Raw genomic sequence first — 19,073 nt, forward strand, 5'->3', positions numbered from 1 at the left:
TTAAGGGGAAAGGCCACAATGAGGTGTGTTATTGATTTTACAACAGGTGAGTCATTTCTGTTATAACATACATGTACGTTTTCATGTCACCATCAAGTCTTATATGTTTTTTTTGTTTTTTTTTTTAAATCATATTAGTCACATTTCTTATCCAACATCACACTATCACTGCTAAGAGCACATTTTATACCATATTTGCCATTCCCCTAGATTCTAACATTAGAAATTGTATTAATTAATGTATTTTAATTTATTACGTGTTCTCTTTCTTCTTTTAAAATAAAAGCTTCAACCAAAATGTGTTTTTATATATTTTCTGTTATAAGTTTCTGAATTTTTTAACCATCATCGAGGAAGTTACCTCTTTGGACATCATCAAATCAGTACAGTAATTACAAAATATCTCAAAAAACGGTAAGAAAACAAAAAAACAAAAAAACATTCCACACTAACCATTGAGATATAAGAACTGTCATACAAGCTTTATAATGTATTGATATGGAGATGAAGTTTAAGTTCAATTCCAGGTAATTTTATACAATTTATAACAAATATATACAATTGTCAAACCAAGATACATGTATATAGTTTACAAAAGCCACTGTAGACTTCAGCCAGTATTTGGTGTATTAAACAAGGATATATTCAGCATGCACATGCAAATTTCAGTTTCTTTAAACAAATCATCTGCAACAGATCTTATCAGATTTTAAAATCATAACTATGTTTAATAAAGAGTACAAACTTTAATGTGAGTGTTCACATTTATTATATTTACATTATGGAGAGGCAAACATGCCAAAATAATGGGACGATTTTTTTTAAATCAACAAACACCTTTAGAAAAATAGATGTGTGCTTTAAAATCTGATTATTAAGCACATATTTTGCATGACTATATTCTACATCCCTTAGCATACCCAATACCTTAACAACTACTTACCAAATATTTATAAGCAGCAAATTAAGAGATTGAGGCAAGTCACATTTAATGGTTTGTTAATAGCAAGAAATAGACCTTAAAATAATTTGTAAACCATATATTTAACTATATTTGGATAGATAAATTCTATATTTCCATTAAGATAATAGGCAGAAGGGCAGTCCCAGAGGAAACAAGGAAACTTCCCCACAAAGGATACATGAAATGCTGTCTTTGATTTTGATAACAAGGTAACATCAAACTAGCTCAATTTTGCTGCTTCCTGCTGTTTGTTACAGCCTTTGTGTTGGAGGACACCTGTGATTATATGTAGGTAGGGAGCACACTAGGGTTTGTAAAAAAGCAAATGAGATACTGAGCATGTTTCCAGGCTCATCAGTATGCTGACGGGTACAAAAAAACATCTAACATCAAAACAAAGAATATTTACCATAAAGATTATCCAACAATGCAAATTTCGATGTTAAAGCAATAAAAAGTATTCCAAAAATCAAGAAACTTGCATGGACTTGCATTCTACTATGTTTGCAGTTTCTAGAGATGCAGCAATGGGTTTTTTACTCTAGAACTTCTCCATCTGCTGCATGAAAACACAGTGTACAATTTATTGTCTCATCCTCTATTGACTATCGTGAAACACAATTTTGTCTGGATGTGAATATATAGTCAGATGTGCACTTCAATAAACATTAGTCAGGGTAGTGTTATATTTATTTTTTGACAAATAATGCGTCAAAGATGTGAGGGTCAGAAGTACAGTGTTTTTTATTGGTTTCATAAAACATTTTTGAAGGTTGAGGGTCTTGAAAATTATTCACCTGCACTAAAGTCTAAGTACAGAAAGACAGTAAAGGGGTTAACATGACGGAAGAATGGTGTTTTTGCTGGGTGGTACAATACAAGGCTGACAATTCCATTCCTCAATAATACACTCTTCTTCCTCACCTGCACAAAAAAGCCATTATGAGTTTGGATCTCAGGCTTTCATGACAGATATGGTTTAGTCTGACATCCTCCTGTTACATCTACAGATAATACTTCTTTAATAAAAAGTCAACAAAAATAATTCATAAAATAGAGAGAAAAAAAAGATTGAGGAAGTTAAATAAAGATTAGTCCTAGTTAACACACAGGCCATGTTCTTTAGCTGGTTCACAGAGGGAAGCACAGGAGGGTCTCGATTCTACATGTGAATCGCACCAAAACTGTCAAGAAATGTGCAGGGCATTCATATAACCCCAAAATCAAAAGAATATTTTGAGTTAAAAGTTTGAGTCTAACACTTAACACTGGAATATAAACAATGTAATAAATTATTTAAATCGTAAAAGTACAGTTCAAAGCATACATAATGAAGGTTCTGCATTCCTGAATAATTTTATTAAAACATTATATTTGAAGATTTATTACTGTGCTATAGTCACATCAATTTACGGTCACAAATTACTTTAGAATTATAACTATTAATTTGCTGACAAAAAAAACTTTACAGCCCTAAATAGAAGAATTCATGTGGTAAAACACAAAAAAGCAGTCATTTTTTATCTGATATTCACAATTTAAATGTCATGGACAACTTTATTACCCACTAATTGTTTCTGCTTGGCCCATAATCAGATGCACTCGTCTTTTCTGGTTCATGTTTTAGTTAAGAGAGAACCTAGAAAGAACACTGTGAAGATTTCCTGTAGCAGCTGAACTAGAAGATCTCTCACTTTTTTATCATTGTCTTTCAACTCGAAACTCTCCACCACCTTCACCATCTGCTCATCAACCTTTACACACAAAAATGAACATAAACATAAAAAAAACACATTTCATTGCGCTGTCTGAATGTGAAGCGCGCTCTTACAGATGTAGCCTTGCAGAGCTCACAGTTGAGTTTGTCCAGGCAGATCTGACCCTTCAAGTTAGAGGGTCAAATAAAGATGGAAGAGATGTGTTTTAAACCGATTCTTGAAGATGGCTAAGGACTTCAAAAAAGATTGAGTTGGGGAGTTTATTCCACCAGAAGGGAACATTTAATTGAAAAGTCCGTAAAAGTAACTTTGTGCTTCTTTGGGATGGCACAATCAAGCAACGTTCACTTGCAGAACGCAAGCTTCTAGAGAGGGCACATAAGTCTGAAGTAACAAATTTAGGTAAATGGGTGCAGAGCCAGTGGTAGTTTTGTAGGCAAAAATCAATGCCTTGAATTTTATACGAGCATGTCTCGGTGTTCAAAATCTTCCAGCTCATGTAGCACATATGAAGTCAAGAAGTTGCGAGCAAAACCATCACATACTTCAACTGCACTGCTGAGGAATTGAGGACATCAGTCAGGTTCTTGGACACCATGCGGACACCAGTCTCCTGAATGACCACGTGATACCTGACGGAGAAGTTCAGACGTGTCAAATAAGATGAACAGGTGACGCATTAAGAAGAATGAAGTGGATGCTCAGATGCTCACTGTTGTTGGGCAGCTTTGAGTTCCTCCTCGGCTTCCTCACATCCCTGCGTCATGTTCTTTTCCAAACGCTTATTGTGAGTTTCAGCAGAGTCCACCTTAGCTGCCTACTTCTCGTCGACTTTAGCCGTTGATCGACTCTGCGAATTTGTTCCTTTAGATGCTTGATGTTTTCTCCATTCTCCTTATCAAAGGTGTTGGACTTCACCTAATAAACAGTTGGAATGGTGATATGCACTACGTTACAATGCGAACACCATAAATGAGTGGAATTTATTGCGAACCGCTCTGACACTGTGGGACTGTAGAACATGAAATTGTGCTGCGTTTGACTTGCAGCACTCAAGCAAGAGTGTGATTCCTGTTCCATCCACAAACTGAATACCATTAATGCTTAAAAGATACTTAAAAGAGGTCGCATGAAAGTCTCGCACCTGTTCAACAGTCTCTTCCAAACTCCACTTCACATTGGTGAGTCTGCTGTATTCGTCCTCCACATCTACCATCATGTTGTTCAGAGGGTTCTACAAGAGTTAAGAAAAGAAGAATTAAAGTCCTTAATCATTACAAAAATGAAGCCTCTTTGATGGACAGCTGTAGTGACAGTACCTGTATCTGTGTCTCGTACTGTGTGATGGTTGTGGAGCTGTAATCTGTTCTGATCTCAAAGTCATGACCGCAGGCGTTTTCTGCTGGCTGTGGGATGAGCTTCAGCTTACGACCCAGCAACCTTCAACTCCACCTGCAACAAAATGAGAAAAATTCTAATGTTTACTTAATGTGTTAGCCTGCATTTTAACTGACTGATTTATGTATTCAGCACAAAAAAACACACAAAACAAGCTCTAATCTGATTGGCTGGCTCCTTAAAATGATTAATAGAAACCAAGCAATTGTCATCAAATCTTTAGAACAGATTCTTTCTATTTGATACTGTAAGATCTAGTTCTACTATGTTTTCTTGAGCCACTAATTTCTTCCCTTATAGTTTCTGCTGGTTTATTTATCATCTTTTCAGATTTATGTACATGGCAAGTAAAAGCAAACTGTGGATGGTCACTTTACATTCCTCGTTAACCTCATTAACCCTTATGCTGCACTGAAGATCCTTTATCTAATTTGTCCGCGATCAAAAAAATTACCAGACTTTTAAAAAACTGCTCGTATATTTCTCATTATGATATATTAGTTTGGAGGTGAGTAATGTCATGGCCTAGTGGTTAGAGAGTTTGACTCCTGACTGACTCCTGACTTGTTGGGGAGGAATACTAAAGAAGCCAATGGCTACTAGGAACTGTTTTGTTACCCACATTCTTAAAAATATATTTGTATATATGTTCAGCAGAAAAAAGAAATTGCTGTGCCTTACATTATTATTTTAAAGGGGGGGTGAAATGCTTGTTTTCACTCAATATCCTGTTAATCTTGAGTACCTATAGAGTAGTACTGCATCCTTCATAACTCCAAAAAGTCTTTAGTTTTATTATATTCATAAGAGAAAGATAGTCTGTACCGATTTTTCCCGGAAAAACACGACCGGCTGGAGGCGTGACGTGTGGGCGGAGCTAAAGAATCACGAGCGCGGATAGGCTTTTGTTGTTTGTTTAGGCCTTGTTTGTAAAACAAGCATCTTCGAAATGCAGGGAACAAACAAAAACACGTGCACAACTCCATTGATGCTCTGTAAAAATAAACTCCATCCACTGGTCCCTTAATGCCGTTTTTTTTGTATCTGTGCAGGGTTGTCTTGCCCTGGCAACCAAAAACACACTTCTTTTGTGACTTTTTGCGACGCTCTCGCTCTGATCAGTGAATGTCTGTTGTGCTCTCAGTGCTCTGCTATACTGGAGCGCGCGCTCTTCCGGCAGAAGTGCCTTAGGACCCATATAAGGATTCCGCTCCATCTAACGTCACACAGAGCCATACTCGAAAAAAACTTTCCGAAACTTGTGACAAACCGGAAGCAGTATTTTGGGAACAAAAATACTCCTTCAAACGTACAACTTAATTTTTTAAACTTTGTCCATGTTTAGCATGGGAATCCAACTCTTTAACAGTGTAAAAAACTCAGTATGCATGAAATAGCATTTCACCCCCCCTATAATTTATTATCTTTATTATGAACACTGGTTTGTAGTAGAAACAGTTATACTGTACATTTTTATTCTTCTCGTTATTTCCCTATAGCGGCTAATGAAATGGAAGTCTCGCACATAGTCTGCGTTGAAGAATAAGGTGGATAAGTGTATCCCTGCAATATTCTTAATGTACACATAATATCATACTTCACAAAGCTGCTTGATACACTGTAGGACAAAAGCTTTGTCATGTAGGGGTCTTGGGTCCTTCATCTTCTCTGGGTCCCTGGGTCGTATGGCATTATTAAGGATTACAATGCACAATGACAAATCACAAAATCACGATCATGCAACATTTGTTTAACTTTCACAGTCAGACTCACTTTCCAAAAAAGCTTGTTCATCTCTCAGATGTGGTAGACTGAGGTTTAGGTATGTTCAGCTTGCCAAAGACATTATCCTTACTGTAATGAAATCAGAGTTAGTATGTTATATAATGTAACATAACTCATGTATCCCGCTGCAAGCATTTTAGGTCAACAAAACAACATCAATGTGTACTCAAGAATACCCTCAAGTCATATAATAGAAAAAATATATTGGTTGTACTATTGAGGTGTGCCATTGACCAAACTTGTCCTGCGGTCTGTCACACAGTATACAGGGCATCTCAGTATATCTGCTGCTGGTTCGCAAACTCATTTTTACTTTTATAAACACTCCCTTCACATATAAGAGAGAAAATGACATTATACCTTAATTATACTGATAAAATTCAAGATTCAAGAGAGCTTTAACTATTATCTATTAACTTATAGAACATGAATGTTTAAAAACTGAAGTACGCAGATTCACTAAATACTTGATGTTTTTCAAAGCAAAACTATACTGTAATTGTACTATGTGCCTAATATGTTAGCAATATAAAAGTGTAGCTTGTTTTCACATGTGGAAAATAAGCAATAAACACACACACACAGAGAGAGAGAGAGAGAGAGAACAAAACAGATTAAAACCTAACTCGGTTCACAATACAACAGACTATGTGTTCTAGAGTCAACCATTAAAGAGTGCCAGAACACACTATATTATCCTGTTACACTAGCTGAACTGTGCGATAATATACAAACAATTGAATCCCAAAAAGCATGTGGTATTGATAGAATTCTGAATTTAATAATTATATGCACCAACCAAAAATTCAAACTGGCCCTTCTTAAACTGTTTAATATCATCCTTAGTGCAGGTGTATTTCCCAGCACCTGGAACCAAGGCCTCATCACCCCAATTCATAAAAGCAGAGACAAATTCGACCTTAATAACTATCGCGGAATATGGTTAAACGGCAACTTAGGTAAACTCTTCGGTAACATCCTAAACAGCACACTCCTTCATTACCTTACTGAGAGAAATGTCCTAACCAAAATACCACACATCAGACATATACACTCCATTTACCCTAATTGGCAAAGAAACCAAAAAAAAATTGTTTTTTAATCTTTTCATGCGTTGTTGACTTCAGAAAAGCTTTTGACTTCATTTGGCATGAGGGTCTTTTAATTCAATGAATCCAAAGCGGCATCAGAGGAAAAACATATGACATCATCAAATCCATGTACACTAATAACAAATTTCCAGTTAAAAAACAAACACAAAGAGTCATGACGTAACCCTACTACTACTAGACACCAAAGTTAAATGTCTTCTGTTTGCGGATGATTTAGTGCTGCTGTCACACACAAAAGAGGGTCTACAGCAGCACCTGGACCTCCTGCACACCTTCTGTCAGACATGAGCCTTGTCAGTTATACCTCAAAAAGACTTATGGTATTCCAAAAAAGGTCAAGTTACGAAAAGCAACATCACTGTTCGCCCTTAAACATACTCTTAGAACACACTAAAATTTAAACGCACCTCGGAATAAACACAGGAAACTTTAACAAGGCTGTGGACAACATGAGAGACAAGGCACAAAGAGCTTTTTACACAATCAAGAAAAACAATCCCAATTGGAATCTGACTAAAAATAATCCAAATTAGTTACAGAACTAATCTATGGATGTGAGGTCTGGGGTCCACTCACAAACCGAGACTTCACCAAATGAGACAAACACCCAATAGAGACTCTGTAGGCAGAATTCTGTAAAAATATTCTCAGTATACAACGAAAAACTCCACACAATGCCTGTAGAACAAAATTAGGGCTCACCCACTAAATAATTAAAATGCCATTAAATTCTGATCCCTCAGAGGACCCCAGATGATGCTAACCCTGAACCCTTGCAATAAAGAATTAAATCAGAATTTTGCACCGAACAAAACTTCCGATATAAACTTCAGCTGGGGGACGATTCTCGGTTTGTATTTTAGCATACCAAATGTATAAGGATATAAAATATACTACAGTCAATGGGGGAGATATATATATATGGACATATATATATACATACTAGTACATTCTTCCATCGATACTTCGGTTGGATTTCAAAATATTCCGCGAACGAATATACCGAATATATTGGATTACGTCACCGCTTCCGTTTGAGCGGCTGAGCGCCACCTGCTGTTGAGGCGGATACTGTGCGGCAAGACTGACGGTTCAACATAAAATAAACAATTTTATTTTTACTGGGTTGGGTGAATTTTGCACCCAACTCAGTGGTTTCACTAACTTTTCGCTTTAAAATGACAAAAATACATCACTATACATAAGTAAATGAATTACTGTGTCCACAATATATGTAAAACCTATTATTACTCAACGAATGCAAAGATTTACAAAAACATGATTTCTGAGATCATTTATGCTGTTGCACATTTGGTATTGTAGCATTTTTTTTTTACAATATACCATGGCAATTTAACTGCTGTAAATGCAATGGATATGGACATACAGTTTTTCGTGTAACAGGTGCCCCCTGCCCCCACACAAAATATGGTACTATTGACCTACTATTGTCTGTTTTCTGGCACACCTTCATTGACAATGTGTTACAACCTATACAATAAATGGTCTCAACAACTTCGCAAGTGACAGACTAATTTAAAAAACTCAGGAAAAAAATAAAATAAAATCAAACATGAGGTGACAAGAATCTTTTATTTGAAAACTTTCAAGCATGTCACATGTACACTATCTACTACAGCATATTACACACTCTTGGACTTGGAATTGTGATCGATTAAGTCTGGTTTAGCACCCCTCACTTACTTTATTCTTTTAATAAAATAAAAAAATATAAAAACACAAAGGAAGGGAATATAGAAGATAAATGTTTTTGAGCGACGTTAACAGTTCAAAAGTAGAAATTCTTTAAACATTTTCTTGAAGTAAAAACAAGTCTGCATGTCTCAATGCCCCTTTCCTCTTGAGTTTAAGAGAACACATCTGATAAATCTACACAAACAGTTTTCCCTAAGATAAAAGCAGCTAAAATTACACTGGAAAAAAAATATAGAAAAAGGCATGAAATATTACAAATATATAAAACTAAACCTTTTTAAGAGATTATAGAGAATTGATAATTAAGACCACGCTGTAAGATCAGTGCTTTACTTCCTCCTGGTGCGTCTAACAGGAGCTGCCTCTGTAGGGACATCTACTTCCTCTACTTTTTTCACACTCCTTCCTTTTCGAGTGGTGGTTCCTGTGTGAACAAAACGTTACCATTACACTCTCAACAGGTGAATAGTACAGCATAGCATGAACACAAAACAGAAAATCTAATTATTACATATTCTTAAACATAAGACACAGGTCTAAACTTACCAAGCCCATTAGTTTTAGTGTCACCACATTATTGATTTAATCAACCCCAAACTATGTTAGCTCTACGCAAGAAAATTTAATACATTATTTGAAGGCTATTACCAGGCAAGACTGAAGTGACTAATTCACTGAACGATATAGCTATATCTGAAAAAAAAAAACTTATCCACAAACTACTTAATAGTCCCATGTTGCACAATCAGGTTCACTGAACATCTACTTCTTAACAAACCACAATGTAAAGTTCTTGAACCCTTCAGGAATACAGAGAACAGCATTTACATAATGCTTACCTAAAACAGACTCTTGAGCCTTGGCAGGTGCCGGATCTGGTTCCTGAGCTGTCCTTTTCTGTCCTCTTGCAGCTCTATTACCAGTTTTCTTGGGAGTTGGTTCAGCCTTTTCTGGTTCAGCTTCAGATATTTTCTCTTTGCTGGAGACCTCTGCTGCAACTTCAGCGCTTTTGGCCACTCTGCCTCTTCTCTTTGGCAAAGGTTCCTGGTTTACTGACTCATCCGTTACCTCGATAACCTCATTCCTTTTCCTTTTGAGGGGAGTTGATGTCTTGCTATCAGTGGGCTCTGATTTGGGTGCAGAAGGAGCCACTGCCTTTCCTCTTCTCAATGGCTTGGCAAGTACCGGAGCTGCTTCTTTAGAGTCTTCAACAGGAGGTTCTTCTTTTTTCGCACCCCTCCCTCTGCGGCCTCTGGATGGCAGATCAGCTGATTCATTTGATTCTGTGGAGGTTGTCTCAGATGGCAATTTGCCTAATCTTTTAGATTTCTTCATTAGTGGTTCTTTTACATCTGTAGAAGTTTCAATATCTTTACCGATGACCAAATCGGGGCCCCAGTTAACCGTTTTTGAGGGTTTCATTTCATTAGCTTCCTCAACTGCAGCAGATTCTTTGATTTGGTTTTTAGAGATGTCCTTAGTTAAATCCTTCTGTTTTTTGCCACGGCTCCCTCTTTCCACTTTAGCCAGTGCAACAACTGTTGTATTCTCAACAGCAACAAATTCAGAATCTGCTTGTGTCATGGTACTTTCTTCTTTCTTTGATTCGGGTGCTTTTGCTGTTCTCCTGGTATGTTTTACAGGCTTAACTGGCTCTTCTGATGAAGCCACATCCTCGGTAACCTCAGACTCTGCCTTGGCAACTGCTTTACGTGCACGGCTAGATACTATAGCAACTGGTGGTGCAGGGTCTGCAACAGCACGGCGACCCCTTTTGACAGAAACATCTGCTACCATTTCAGGTTCCTTTGCAATTACTGCCCTTTTTCGACCAGGTTTTACAGCAGGGGTTTCTGCTTGTTCAACTGGACTGACAATGTTCTCCTCAACTGAAACGGTCATCTTTGACTGCTTTGTCTTCCTATTGCCTCTCACAGATTTGACCAACATTTCAGTGGGTTCTTCAGTCACAGGCAAATGTGTGCAGGTTTCTATAGCAGTTTGCTCAACAACCTCTTCAGCTATTTGTGGTTTCTGCAGTTTAGCCTTTCTCCCTCTGCCAGACTTGACCACAAGTGTTTGAGTCTCCTCTTTGTTGTCAACATCTGCCTCTGACACAGCTTTGGAAACAACAGTGATATCATCCAAGGGTTGGTCCTTGACAGTTTCTTTTTTACCTTTCCTTCCACGCCCTGACTTTGCCACAGGTGTCAGTGGCTTCTCAGCCACTACAACAACATGAGTGCTTGGGATTTCACTTTCTGAAGCAGGGGTTGGCTCGGTTTTCAAGTGTTCCTTCTTTGTTGGCCTACCCCTCCTAGCTCTAGTTGTAGAGACAGTTTCAGTACCTAGTGAAGTCTGCAACTTCACATCCTCTGATGCAACAGCATTTTCTTCACAAACAATCTCAGTTTTCTGTTCAGGTTCTTCTGAAGGTTGGCTTTCTATTTTTTCCATCTTCTTTCTTCTCCCAGGTTTCACAACAGGAGCTTGGACCTGCTCTTCGCTGGCATCAGGACACTGTGGGTCAACAGCATTTGCATCAACAGTGGGCACAACTACAGCATCATCTTGTTTAGCTTTCCTTCCTTTCCTGGTTTTGGTAACAACAGGCAGGTTCTCTGGTATCTCAGTATTTATGGACTCTACAAGTACTTGGGAAGCCTCAGTATTCTTTGCCTCTTCTTCCACAAAGCTATGCTTGGGAACTCTACCACGGGCTGATTTTCTGACTGGGCTGGCGGCCATTTCTGGAACTTCAAGAAGTATCTTGCCTCTCCTTCCTCTGGCAGGGCTAGCAGGAATTGGACAACTCATATTTTCCTCTTCAATTAATGACAACACAGCAGGTGCTTTGACCATTTCATTTTTGGATTTCTGTGCTGCTCTTCCTCGACTGCCACGCTGAATTTTGTTGGCAGGTGGAGACTTGATTAGCTCCTCTGGCTCAGCAGTTGGGGTAGCTCCAACTGTTGCATTGGTATTATCAGATACGCATACAGCTTCTTCAGACTGCTCCTGGGTTTTCTCATCTGCCCCAAAAGAAAAGACATCAACAGCTTCAACTGAAATTGACTCTTCATTCTGGTCAGGGTGTCTTTCCTGGGGAATTACAGTCTCAACCTCTTGATCACTCTGATTAGATTCAACTACTTTAGCTGTGCACTGAAGATCCACAGATTTTACAACTTCAGTCTCCATGGTTTTAACTGGACAGACATTTTCTTCGTCATGTTCCTCATCCAAACCTATGAGTCAAGACAAATTCATTTAATACAACTAGTTAACTGTCAAGAACAATAAAATAGATGGGAATTACCCAGATTTAACTTACCTTCAACTGGTATGAATCCAGAGCCACTTTCCACTGATTCTTGTATCTAAAGATTAAAAATACAAGGTTTAATTAAATTAGAAGGAAATAAAAACAACTCCCACTTACTTTGGATTAAAACAGAATGAAGTCAAACATTACAAAATGTTTAGTGCGTTAGTAAAGCATCTATCCAAAGAAGCATTACATTTCTACAATGCAAATAAACAGCATGACAAAACTCACATTTGTCAGCTAAATTATCTACTGAGAAAACATGGTATGAATGTTTAATGGGGTAACCTGGCCATTTACCTCAGTAGGCTCAGTCACTCTGCTTTCTGTTGTCAGGGAAGAGCTATTCTCTGACTGAAATTCTTTAAACCCAGAATAATCCTCTGCCAATGATTCTTTAAATTGAGGGGTCCTCATCAGGTCACTGATTCCAAACTGACTGCTGACAGGATCTTCTTTTTGTTTGGGAGTTTGAATTAACTGCTTCAAACCAGAGATTTCTTCTACAGGTACATCTTTCTCTTTGGGAGTCTGCATTAGCCTTTGTACACCCATTTCATCTTCAACTGGTTCTCCTTTGTGCTTAGGGGTCTTCATCAGTTGTTGAACACCAGTTAGGTCCTCTTCAACTTGATTTCTCTTCCGCTTAGGTGTCTTCACCAATCGTTTTGGCCCTAACTGATTCTCCACTTTAACTCCCTCTATTTTTGGTGTTTTCATCAGTTCTTTCACACCAGTCAGGTCTTCATGTTGCTCAACCTTTTCTTTGGGTGTTCTCATAAGCCTCTGAAGACCAGCTGTGCAGAGTACAGGTTTGCTTTTCTCTTTTGGTGTCTGCATCACTCTTTTCACTCCAACCATGTCTTCTACTGGAGCTCCCCTGTATTTGGGAGTCTTTAAGAGTTCCTTAACACCTTCTAGACTTTCATGCTGGGAAGGTTTAAATACCTTGGGGGTCTTGAGCAGCTTTCCTCTTAAGTCCTCAATTGGTTCTGCCTTCTGTTTGGGTGTCTTCATGAGTCGCTTGACTCCAGTGAGGCACAAAGATGGTGCTGCTCTCTGTTTTGGGGTTTTGACTACTGCTTCAGGTGCAGCAGCCTCTTCCTCCATTTGTACATCAGAAGGTGTCTCTACGTCTGGAATGATGTCATGGAAACTTGCCTCATTTGAGTTCTCAGGGAGCTGAGAAAGACTTTCGTCTTCCAACAAACTATCATCCTGGTTGTCCAAAAGAAGTCGTGTCACTGCTTCATTGTTGTAGCCACCACGTTTGGCAGTGGAGACCACACTTAATGGTGAAACCATCATTTCACCTGCATGGGAAATGAAAAACAAGGGCATGAAATCAGAGTTATATCAAAACAACAATCTGTAGATCACTTGTGACAAAAATCTGAAACATTTACCCAATTCCTCTGGTGTTTTCATCACTGAAATCTCATTCAGAAGAATCTCTGGACATTCATTATTCACAAGAACTCTATTCTTAGACCTGGTGTTGGCAGGTGTTTTGAAAATCTCTGCAACACCTAACATTACACAAAACGTATAGAATTTGAATTACAATTTTTTCAAACATTAATTGCATACATTGTTTTCTTCAACATTGAACAAACCTGTCAAGTCCTCATCCATTTTCATGTCCTTCTTGAACAGTGCTATGTTTGGCACTATTTTAGGTGCAGCACCAACAGACTGGTTAGTCTTCATATGGGCTTTGCCAACAACAATGGTAAGTGGAGATGCTGCATGCCCAGTGCTGACATCATCTTTCAGCCTCCGTGCAGGTGTCTGTATAGGTAACCAGTTAAATGCAATTTGTAATGGTCACAAATTAATGATCCATTCATTGAATAAAAACATGAACAGAAATTTGAGCATTTCAGAACAAAAAAAATTTTTAGACTGATAATCTTTTGTATTTTACCTTGGGTTTTGGGACTGCAGTTTTCTTCACTACTATGCTCTTCGTAGATTTTTTCTTAGTTGTAACTTCCATCTGAGGTTTGGTTTGACCAAACTTCACAATATCAGCCCAAGAGGTCAACACTTCAAACAAAGGAACAAAAAAAAATTAAATATTTCAACTGATGAAAGATTTACTATTCGAAAAAGTAAAGCACTGACATAACCAGTTTAAATGTTTCACCTTTTAGATTAGCCCGTGATGCTCCACTGCGTCTTGAACGCATGACATCAAGTGCACTTTTAATTGCACTTTTGGGTGTTTTTCTTGCAGAAAACTTCATGCTCTTCCTCCTTAAAGGTATCTTTGGTGTTACACATTTCTGGGGCACATCTACAATGGTTGACTGTGGTTCAGACTCGTCCCCTTGGTCCTGGACAGGTGATGGAGTACTGATACGAGAGATTGAAAACCGCCCCTGCACCCTAGGTGTCACAGTTAAAGACATGTCACCCACAGACTCAATCGCTGAAGATGAAGCTCTCTTAGCAGAAGAAGGTGTCCTGGGTGTAGCAGGAGAAGAGGATGGTGTTGGAGCCTTGGTTGAAGCAGATGGTGACTTTTGAGGTTTAGGTGATGGAGTTTTAGCTTTGGAACATGGTGACTTTTTGGCAGGAGATGGAGTTCTAGCCTTGGTACTTGGTGACTTTTTACCAGGTGATTGAGTCTTCGCTGGAGATGCTGTCCGTTTGGGTGAAGCTCTCTTTGGAGAATGTTTTTGAGCCTCTGGAAAGGTTTCTGCAAGTCGAAGAGCCTAAAAAAATAAGTGGGAAAACGGATTGGATTAATGTTTAAAAAATGTAATAGTCCTAAAAAAAAAAAAAAAAAGCTGTTTTATGCATTACCATAAGACCGATGGTGGATGCTCGTCGTAGGAGAGATTGGGGCTTTTGGGAAAGACCCAAACTACGTCGTGGGGCTGCCCCACGCCGAAGGGGGGAATTTGGAGGCAGGCGTTTATCAAATAGCTCTGGGCTTAACTGACCACCAAAGGACACTCGCTTTTTCTTTGATTTTGGAATGGTTACTTCATTGTAAGATTCATTACCATCACATAGCTCATTACCTGAAGTGTCATCTGTAGGACAAAACAAAAGAATGATGAATATGACTTAAATAGGCACATATATTTGCAACATTTTCCTAAATGCGGAATTCAGAATGCAGACACTTCTAATACGCTACAAATTAATCAATAAGGAGAAAATCAAGCCATCTCACCTTGCTTCTTAGAAGCTGATGTGGTAGCCGTAATTTCAGGCAGAACATCTTGGACTTGAAACCTTTTGCCAGCATTTGCTCTTGGAGATGTTCTCTGTGACATTTTCACTTCAGTGTTTTTATCCTCAGAGCCTGGAGTCTGAGGCTCGACTGAGGGTATTTGATGAGAAAGGCTTTGATTCTGTGATCCACCACTTCTCCTTCCTTTTGGGGATTTAGGAGTTTTCTCTTCAGGCTGTGGCTCTTTGACAATCTGCTGGACTACGTCATCAGCACTGAACTTCTGAGGTGATTTCAAGGGTGTTCTCTTCTTCTGGGAGACAGGAGTTATATTTTTCTCCGTCACTGAGGGGGTACTGGGCCCTACAGATGGCATATCTTCAGTGGGTTTTTCTTCCACATTTGCATTCAATGAGCTCTGAATAAGAGCTGGTCCAGTTGAATCTTCAGATTTGGATTTCGAAGATCTTCGCTTCTTGGTAGATGTGGTTGGGACTGGTATCGGACTACTTTTAACATCTGCAGCAAGAACTTTCTCGTGACCAACCTGAGGTCTTGCAAGAGGTGTTTTTGGTAGCTCAGACTTCCATGGTGATTTTGCAGCAAGGTCCTGTTTGACCATTTGGTACAGCTCACAAAAAGGTGACATACTGTCTTTTTTAAGTTTGCTGCCTTCTGGTTCAGTCTCAAAAGTTTGTTCCACAGATGGTGGCAAATTTGACCCATCTTTTAAACAAGTGTCTGTAAATACAGTACACATAACCATCATTGATATGAAATCATTTTAAAAACAATAGTAATTAATATTAATATTATTCTACTTCTAATACAACAGAAACAGGATAAAGCCTCAAATCTCATGATCACTAACCAAACGAATGCTCTGACTTCCTCTTGTCCACAGGAACAGGTGTGCTTTTTTCCTGCTGCTCCTGCAAAGCCTATAGGAAAAAAGAAACAATTAAACAAAGAAAAATAATAAATGAATAAAAAATACCAATCATCTGTCTCGCAAGACTTGCATAAAGCACACACCTGAACTGCTTTGTCTTTTCCAGGTGTGGACAGCGTCTTCTTCGGTGTCTTAGGAGGTGGGTACTCAAACCTGACATTTTGACAAGAACAGAACACATAAAACAAATTCTACTTAACAAGGATTGTCCAAGAAAGACTTATTTCCCAGCATTGAACTAATATCAATAAACATCTGACTCACCTGAAAGAACGATCAATGATTGTGATGAGATCACCATGCTTTAAACGTTCTGATTGATTAAGAGCTTGTCCATTAATACGTGTGGGGTTCACAGAGCTCAAATTGGTCAAAATGAGCTTAAACAAGAGATACAAGTCAATAAATAAATAGCCATAGTCATTTGTGTAAATAAACATTTTTCAAAAACAAGACGTTAAACTTAGTTTAACAAAAATATAATTACCTCCTTGTTCTCATTCAGCTCAATTTTGCAATGCTCTTTAGACACCTGCGGCAGCTGAATCCGAATATCACAGTCCAGCTTCCTAAAGCAATAAAAAGAGTCCACATTAGAACTATGCCCATTTGCCTTACTGGTAAATATGAAATATGATATGTAGTGTAAGACATCAAAGACATGGATCTCTCTCAGATTTATTGGGTCATTCTAGTTCAACTACACAATACTCAAATATACATCATTACTCACTCAAAGTATACATTAATCATTTGTTGTTCAATTTTTTTTTATTATACACACTAAAACAGGCATATTTAAAAATGTTTAAACATCAATTCAGGTTGGTTGAAAGTTGAGTTCCATCAAAATGATTATATAATAATAAAAAAAGACATCAGTGCTTCTTTATGTTTTTTTCTAAGTGTACTTCCACTGATAATAACACTTTATTTTCTTCTATTTTGCATAACAGATCTATAATTTTAACAAAGACTCATACAGGAGTTATACTCCGTCAATGAGCATGAACGCATGTCATTTAGAGTAACATATTCTGATTGGCTAAAGTGGTTGCTGCGTCAAATTTGACATCAATGAAAAGCCCGCCTGGCAGCAATCGAGCTGAACAGCGCATGCCCCAAATATTTATAGTTCTTTGTATCAATTGCAATTAAGATGATGACAAAATGTTAATCTTTTTAAGCAATTGCACTTAAATTTTACTTGCAGTGATTGTGTGCATGTTTTATAATAGTAGTCTTATACTTTTTATTCATTTTACCATGCACCTCTGCATTTAACTTGGCATAACTTTAAGTAAAAACCTTCACAGCCATATAACGTTGAGTTATGATTACAAAGAGTGTTACTGACCTTCCGAACAAACAGGACGCTGTGAGGGGAAATTCAGTGCCATCTCCTCCATTTCTTTTGATCACCACGATCTTTCCAAGCAAAGGCATTTCAAATCAACTTACCTTATTTAGAAAACAAAAACAACAAAAAACCGTGACTGGTGTGAATTTTTCATCGACGTAAATGCAATATTCACTGTAATGTTTCATGGAAATCTATCTCGAATATCATCATTGATGTTAAATACAATATAAAGTTACTATACAATAAAAAACCATGTTTAGACATCAACATCTACATTAATATATACGGTATTATGAATTAATGGATAATATTAACATTTTTCGATCACATTCATAATTGAAGACACGAGATCAGCACATGGCCAACGGCATTTAAAACACTAACCTTACACAACATGCAAAAAGCTCAGAAATAAATCAACATTTACAACAACAAAAAGTGTTGACCACATTCACTGAAAATAATGTTACCGATTTGTTTTGTTAATTGTAACTAACTGTTACGCATCTGTCGATAGCACAATGCGTCAATAATGTTTGAGAAGTTCCTTTGTATCCTTGAAATGAAAATAATCGAGGATTTAACTTAACGTTACCTGAGGTTGCGTATATAAAAACGATCAAATATATTCCATCGATGTCTAACCCCGGCTTTTAAAACTAGTTTAATCCAGCATTTAGATAACTGTCCAGTTGGCTCCCGCCGTAACTAACTCAAACTACGTTACTACCAAACATCAGCGCGTGTTTCCGTCTTGACTGACGGCATATATCCCTCCGCGAAAAAATCTAAACAACTGCTAGTTTTTTACACAGATATAATATAATGTCGCATAAAAGATGGAGCCAGTGTACTGGAGCCTTGTTAAATGGTTAATTAAGCGTGTAATGCATTATAAAAATGAAGAACTATTTTCTTTGTCAATCGGCGGAGGGATATAAGACGGATACCTACCAGTGTTTGAAAACCATTCAAAATTCCGCGCGAAGGCTTCTGGTTGGTCAGTAGTAATACTTTCTACTTTCATAGCCAATAGGATTTTGTGTCGACACAACCCGACAGAAAAGGTGGCCAATTAAATCACGTTAAATGTGCAACCGCTCTTTTAAACTAGATACGATCCGCCCTAAGCTCAAGACGGCGGAAGCAATATTGCCATGAGTATGAAAAACTAGTGAAGCTGTTCGTGCGCCCAAATAGTATTATGGCAACACAAAATCACTTAAGTATCCTATTTAAAATACATTAGTGTATATTATAATACAATATTCAGGGTTTTCCCTTTATTTTTAATTATTGTATAATTTACAGTAACAAATCCAATATTGTGGTGTACATCGGGAGTAAAAGACGTAATACAAATTTAGATCAAATAAAGGACCTACCTGTGTACAGTAAAGAACATAAACATGGATAAATTAATATACAATACATTAAATTATTACAAAATATACAGAAAAGGCAAGCGTCAGTATTTGGTCCTATTGTAATAATATTAAACATAAACCTAGGCGTTTAGTACAGTTAGGTTTAGGCTAAAAGTTTGTAAT

At 37.7% G+C, this 19,073-nt stretch overlaps 1 protein-coding gene and 1 long non-coding RNA gene across 3 annotated transcripts; both read right to left on the reverse strand.

Moving 5' to 3' along the window:
• Positions 1-3,095: 3,095 nt before the first annotated feature.
• On the reverse strand, positions 3,096-7,985 carry LOC113112239 (uncharacterized). Its single transcript, XR_003293403.1, has 6 exons — positions 7,921-7,985; positions 5,854-5,934; positions 4,002-4,134; positions 3,827-3,916; positions 3,396-3,600; positions 3,096-3,314 (listed from the first exon to the last, which is right to left on the reverse strand). It is a non-coding gene; the product is annotated as an uncharacterized LOC113112239 (long non-coding RNA).
• A 566-nt stretch (positions 7,986-8,551) lies between these two features.
• Positions 8,552-18,391, reverse strand: LOC113111910 (proteoglycan 4-like). Of its 2 annotated transcripts, XM_026277111.1 has the most exons (16): positions 18,119-18,391; positions 17,518-17,621; positions 16,648-16,729; positions 16,425-16,540; positions 16,244-16,313; positions 16,080-16,149; positions 15,209-15,949; positions 14,833-15,065; positions 14,171-14,741; positions 13,949-14,070; positions 13,638-13,812; positions 13,428-13,550; positions 12,322-13,334; positions 12,028-12,073; positions 9,533-11,941; positions 8,552-9,117 (listed from the first exon to the last, which is right to left on the reverse strand). In XM_026277111.1, the coding sequence occupies exons 2-16, from the start codon at positions 17,604-17,606 to the stop codon at positions 9,023-9,025; spliced, it is 5,955 nt and encodes a 1,984-aa protein (XP_026132896.1). In that variant the 5' UTR covers positions 17,607-17,621; positions 18,119-18,391; the 3' UTR covers positions 8,552-9,022. The 2 variants fall into 2 exon arrangements, with proteins under 2 accessions (XP_026132896.1, XP_026132897.1); XM_026277112.1 differs by lacking the exons at positions 16,425-16,540; positions 16,648-16,729; positions 17,518-17,621 and having other exon boundaries at positions 18,119-18,390.
• Positions 18,392-19,073: the final 682 nt, after the last annotated feature.

This window comes from Carassius auratus, chromosome 12 (assembly GCF_003368295.1).
Source record: "Carassius auratus strain Wakin chromosome 12, ASM336829v1, whole genome shotgun sequence".
NCBI classification, from domain to species: domain Eukaryota; kingdom Metazoa; phylum Chordata; class Actinopteri; order Cypriniformes; family Cyprinidae; genus Carassius; species Carassius auratus.

Excerpts from the sequence above, each read along its gene's own strand:
- LOC113111910 (XM_026277111.1), bottom strand. The coding sequence starts at position 17,606 with ATGCCTTTGCTTGGAAAGATCGTGGTGATCAAAAGAAATGGAGGAGAT. Across the intron at positions 16,314-16,424 it reads ATCATTGATCGTTCTTTCAG|GTTTGAGTACCCACCTCCTA; the intron begins GTGAGTCAGATG and ends TCAAAATGTCAG. Across the intron at positions 14,742-14,832 it reads CATCCACCATCGGTCTTATG|GCTCTTCGACTTGCAGAAAC; the intron begins GTAATGCATAAA and ends TTATTTTTTTAG.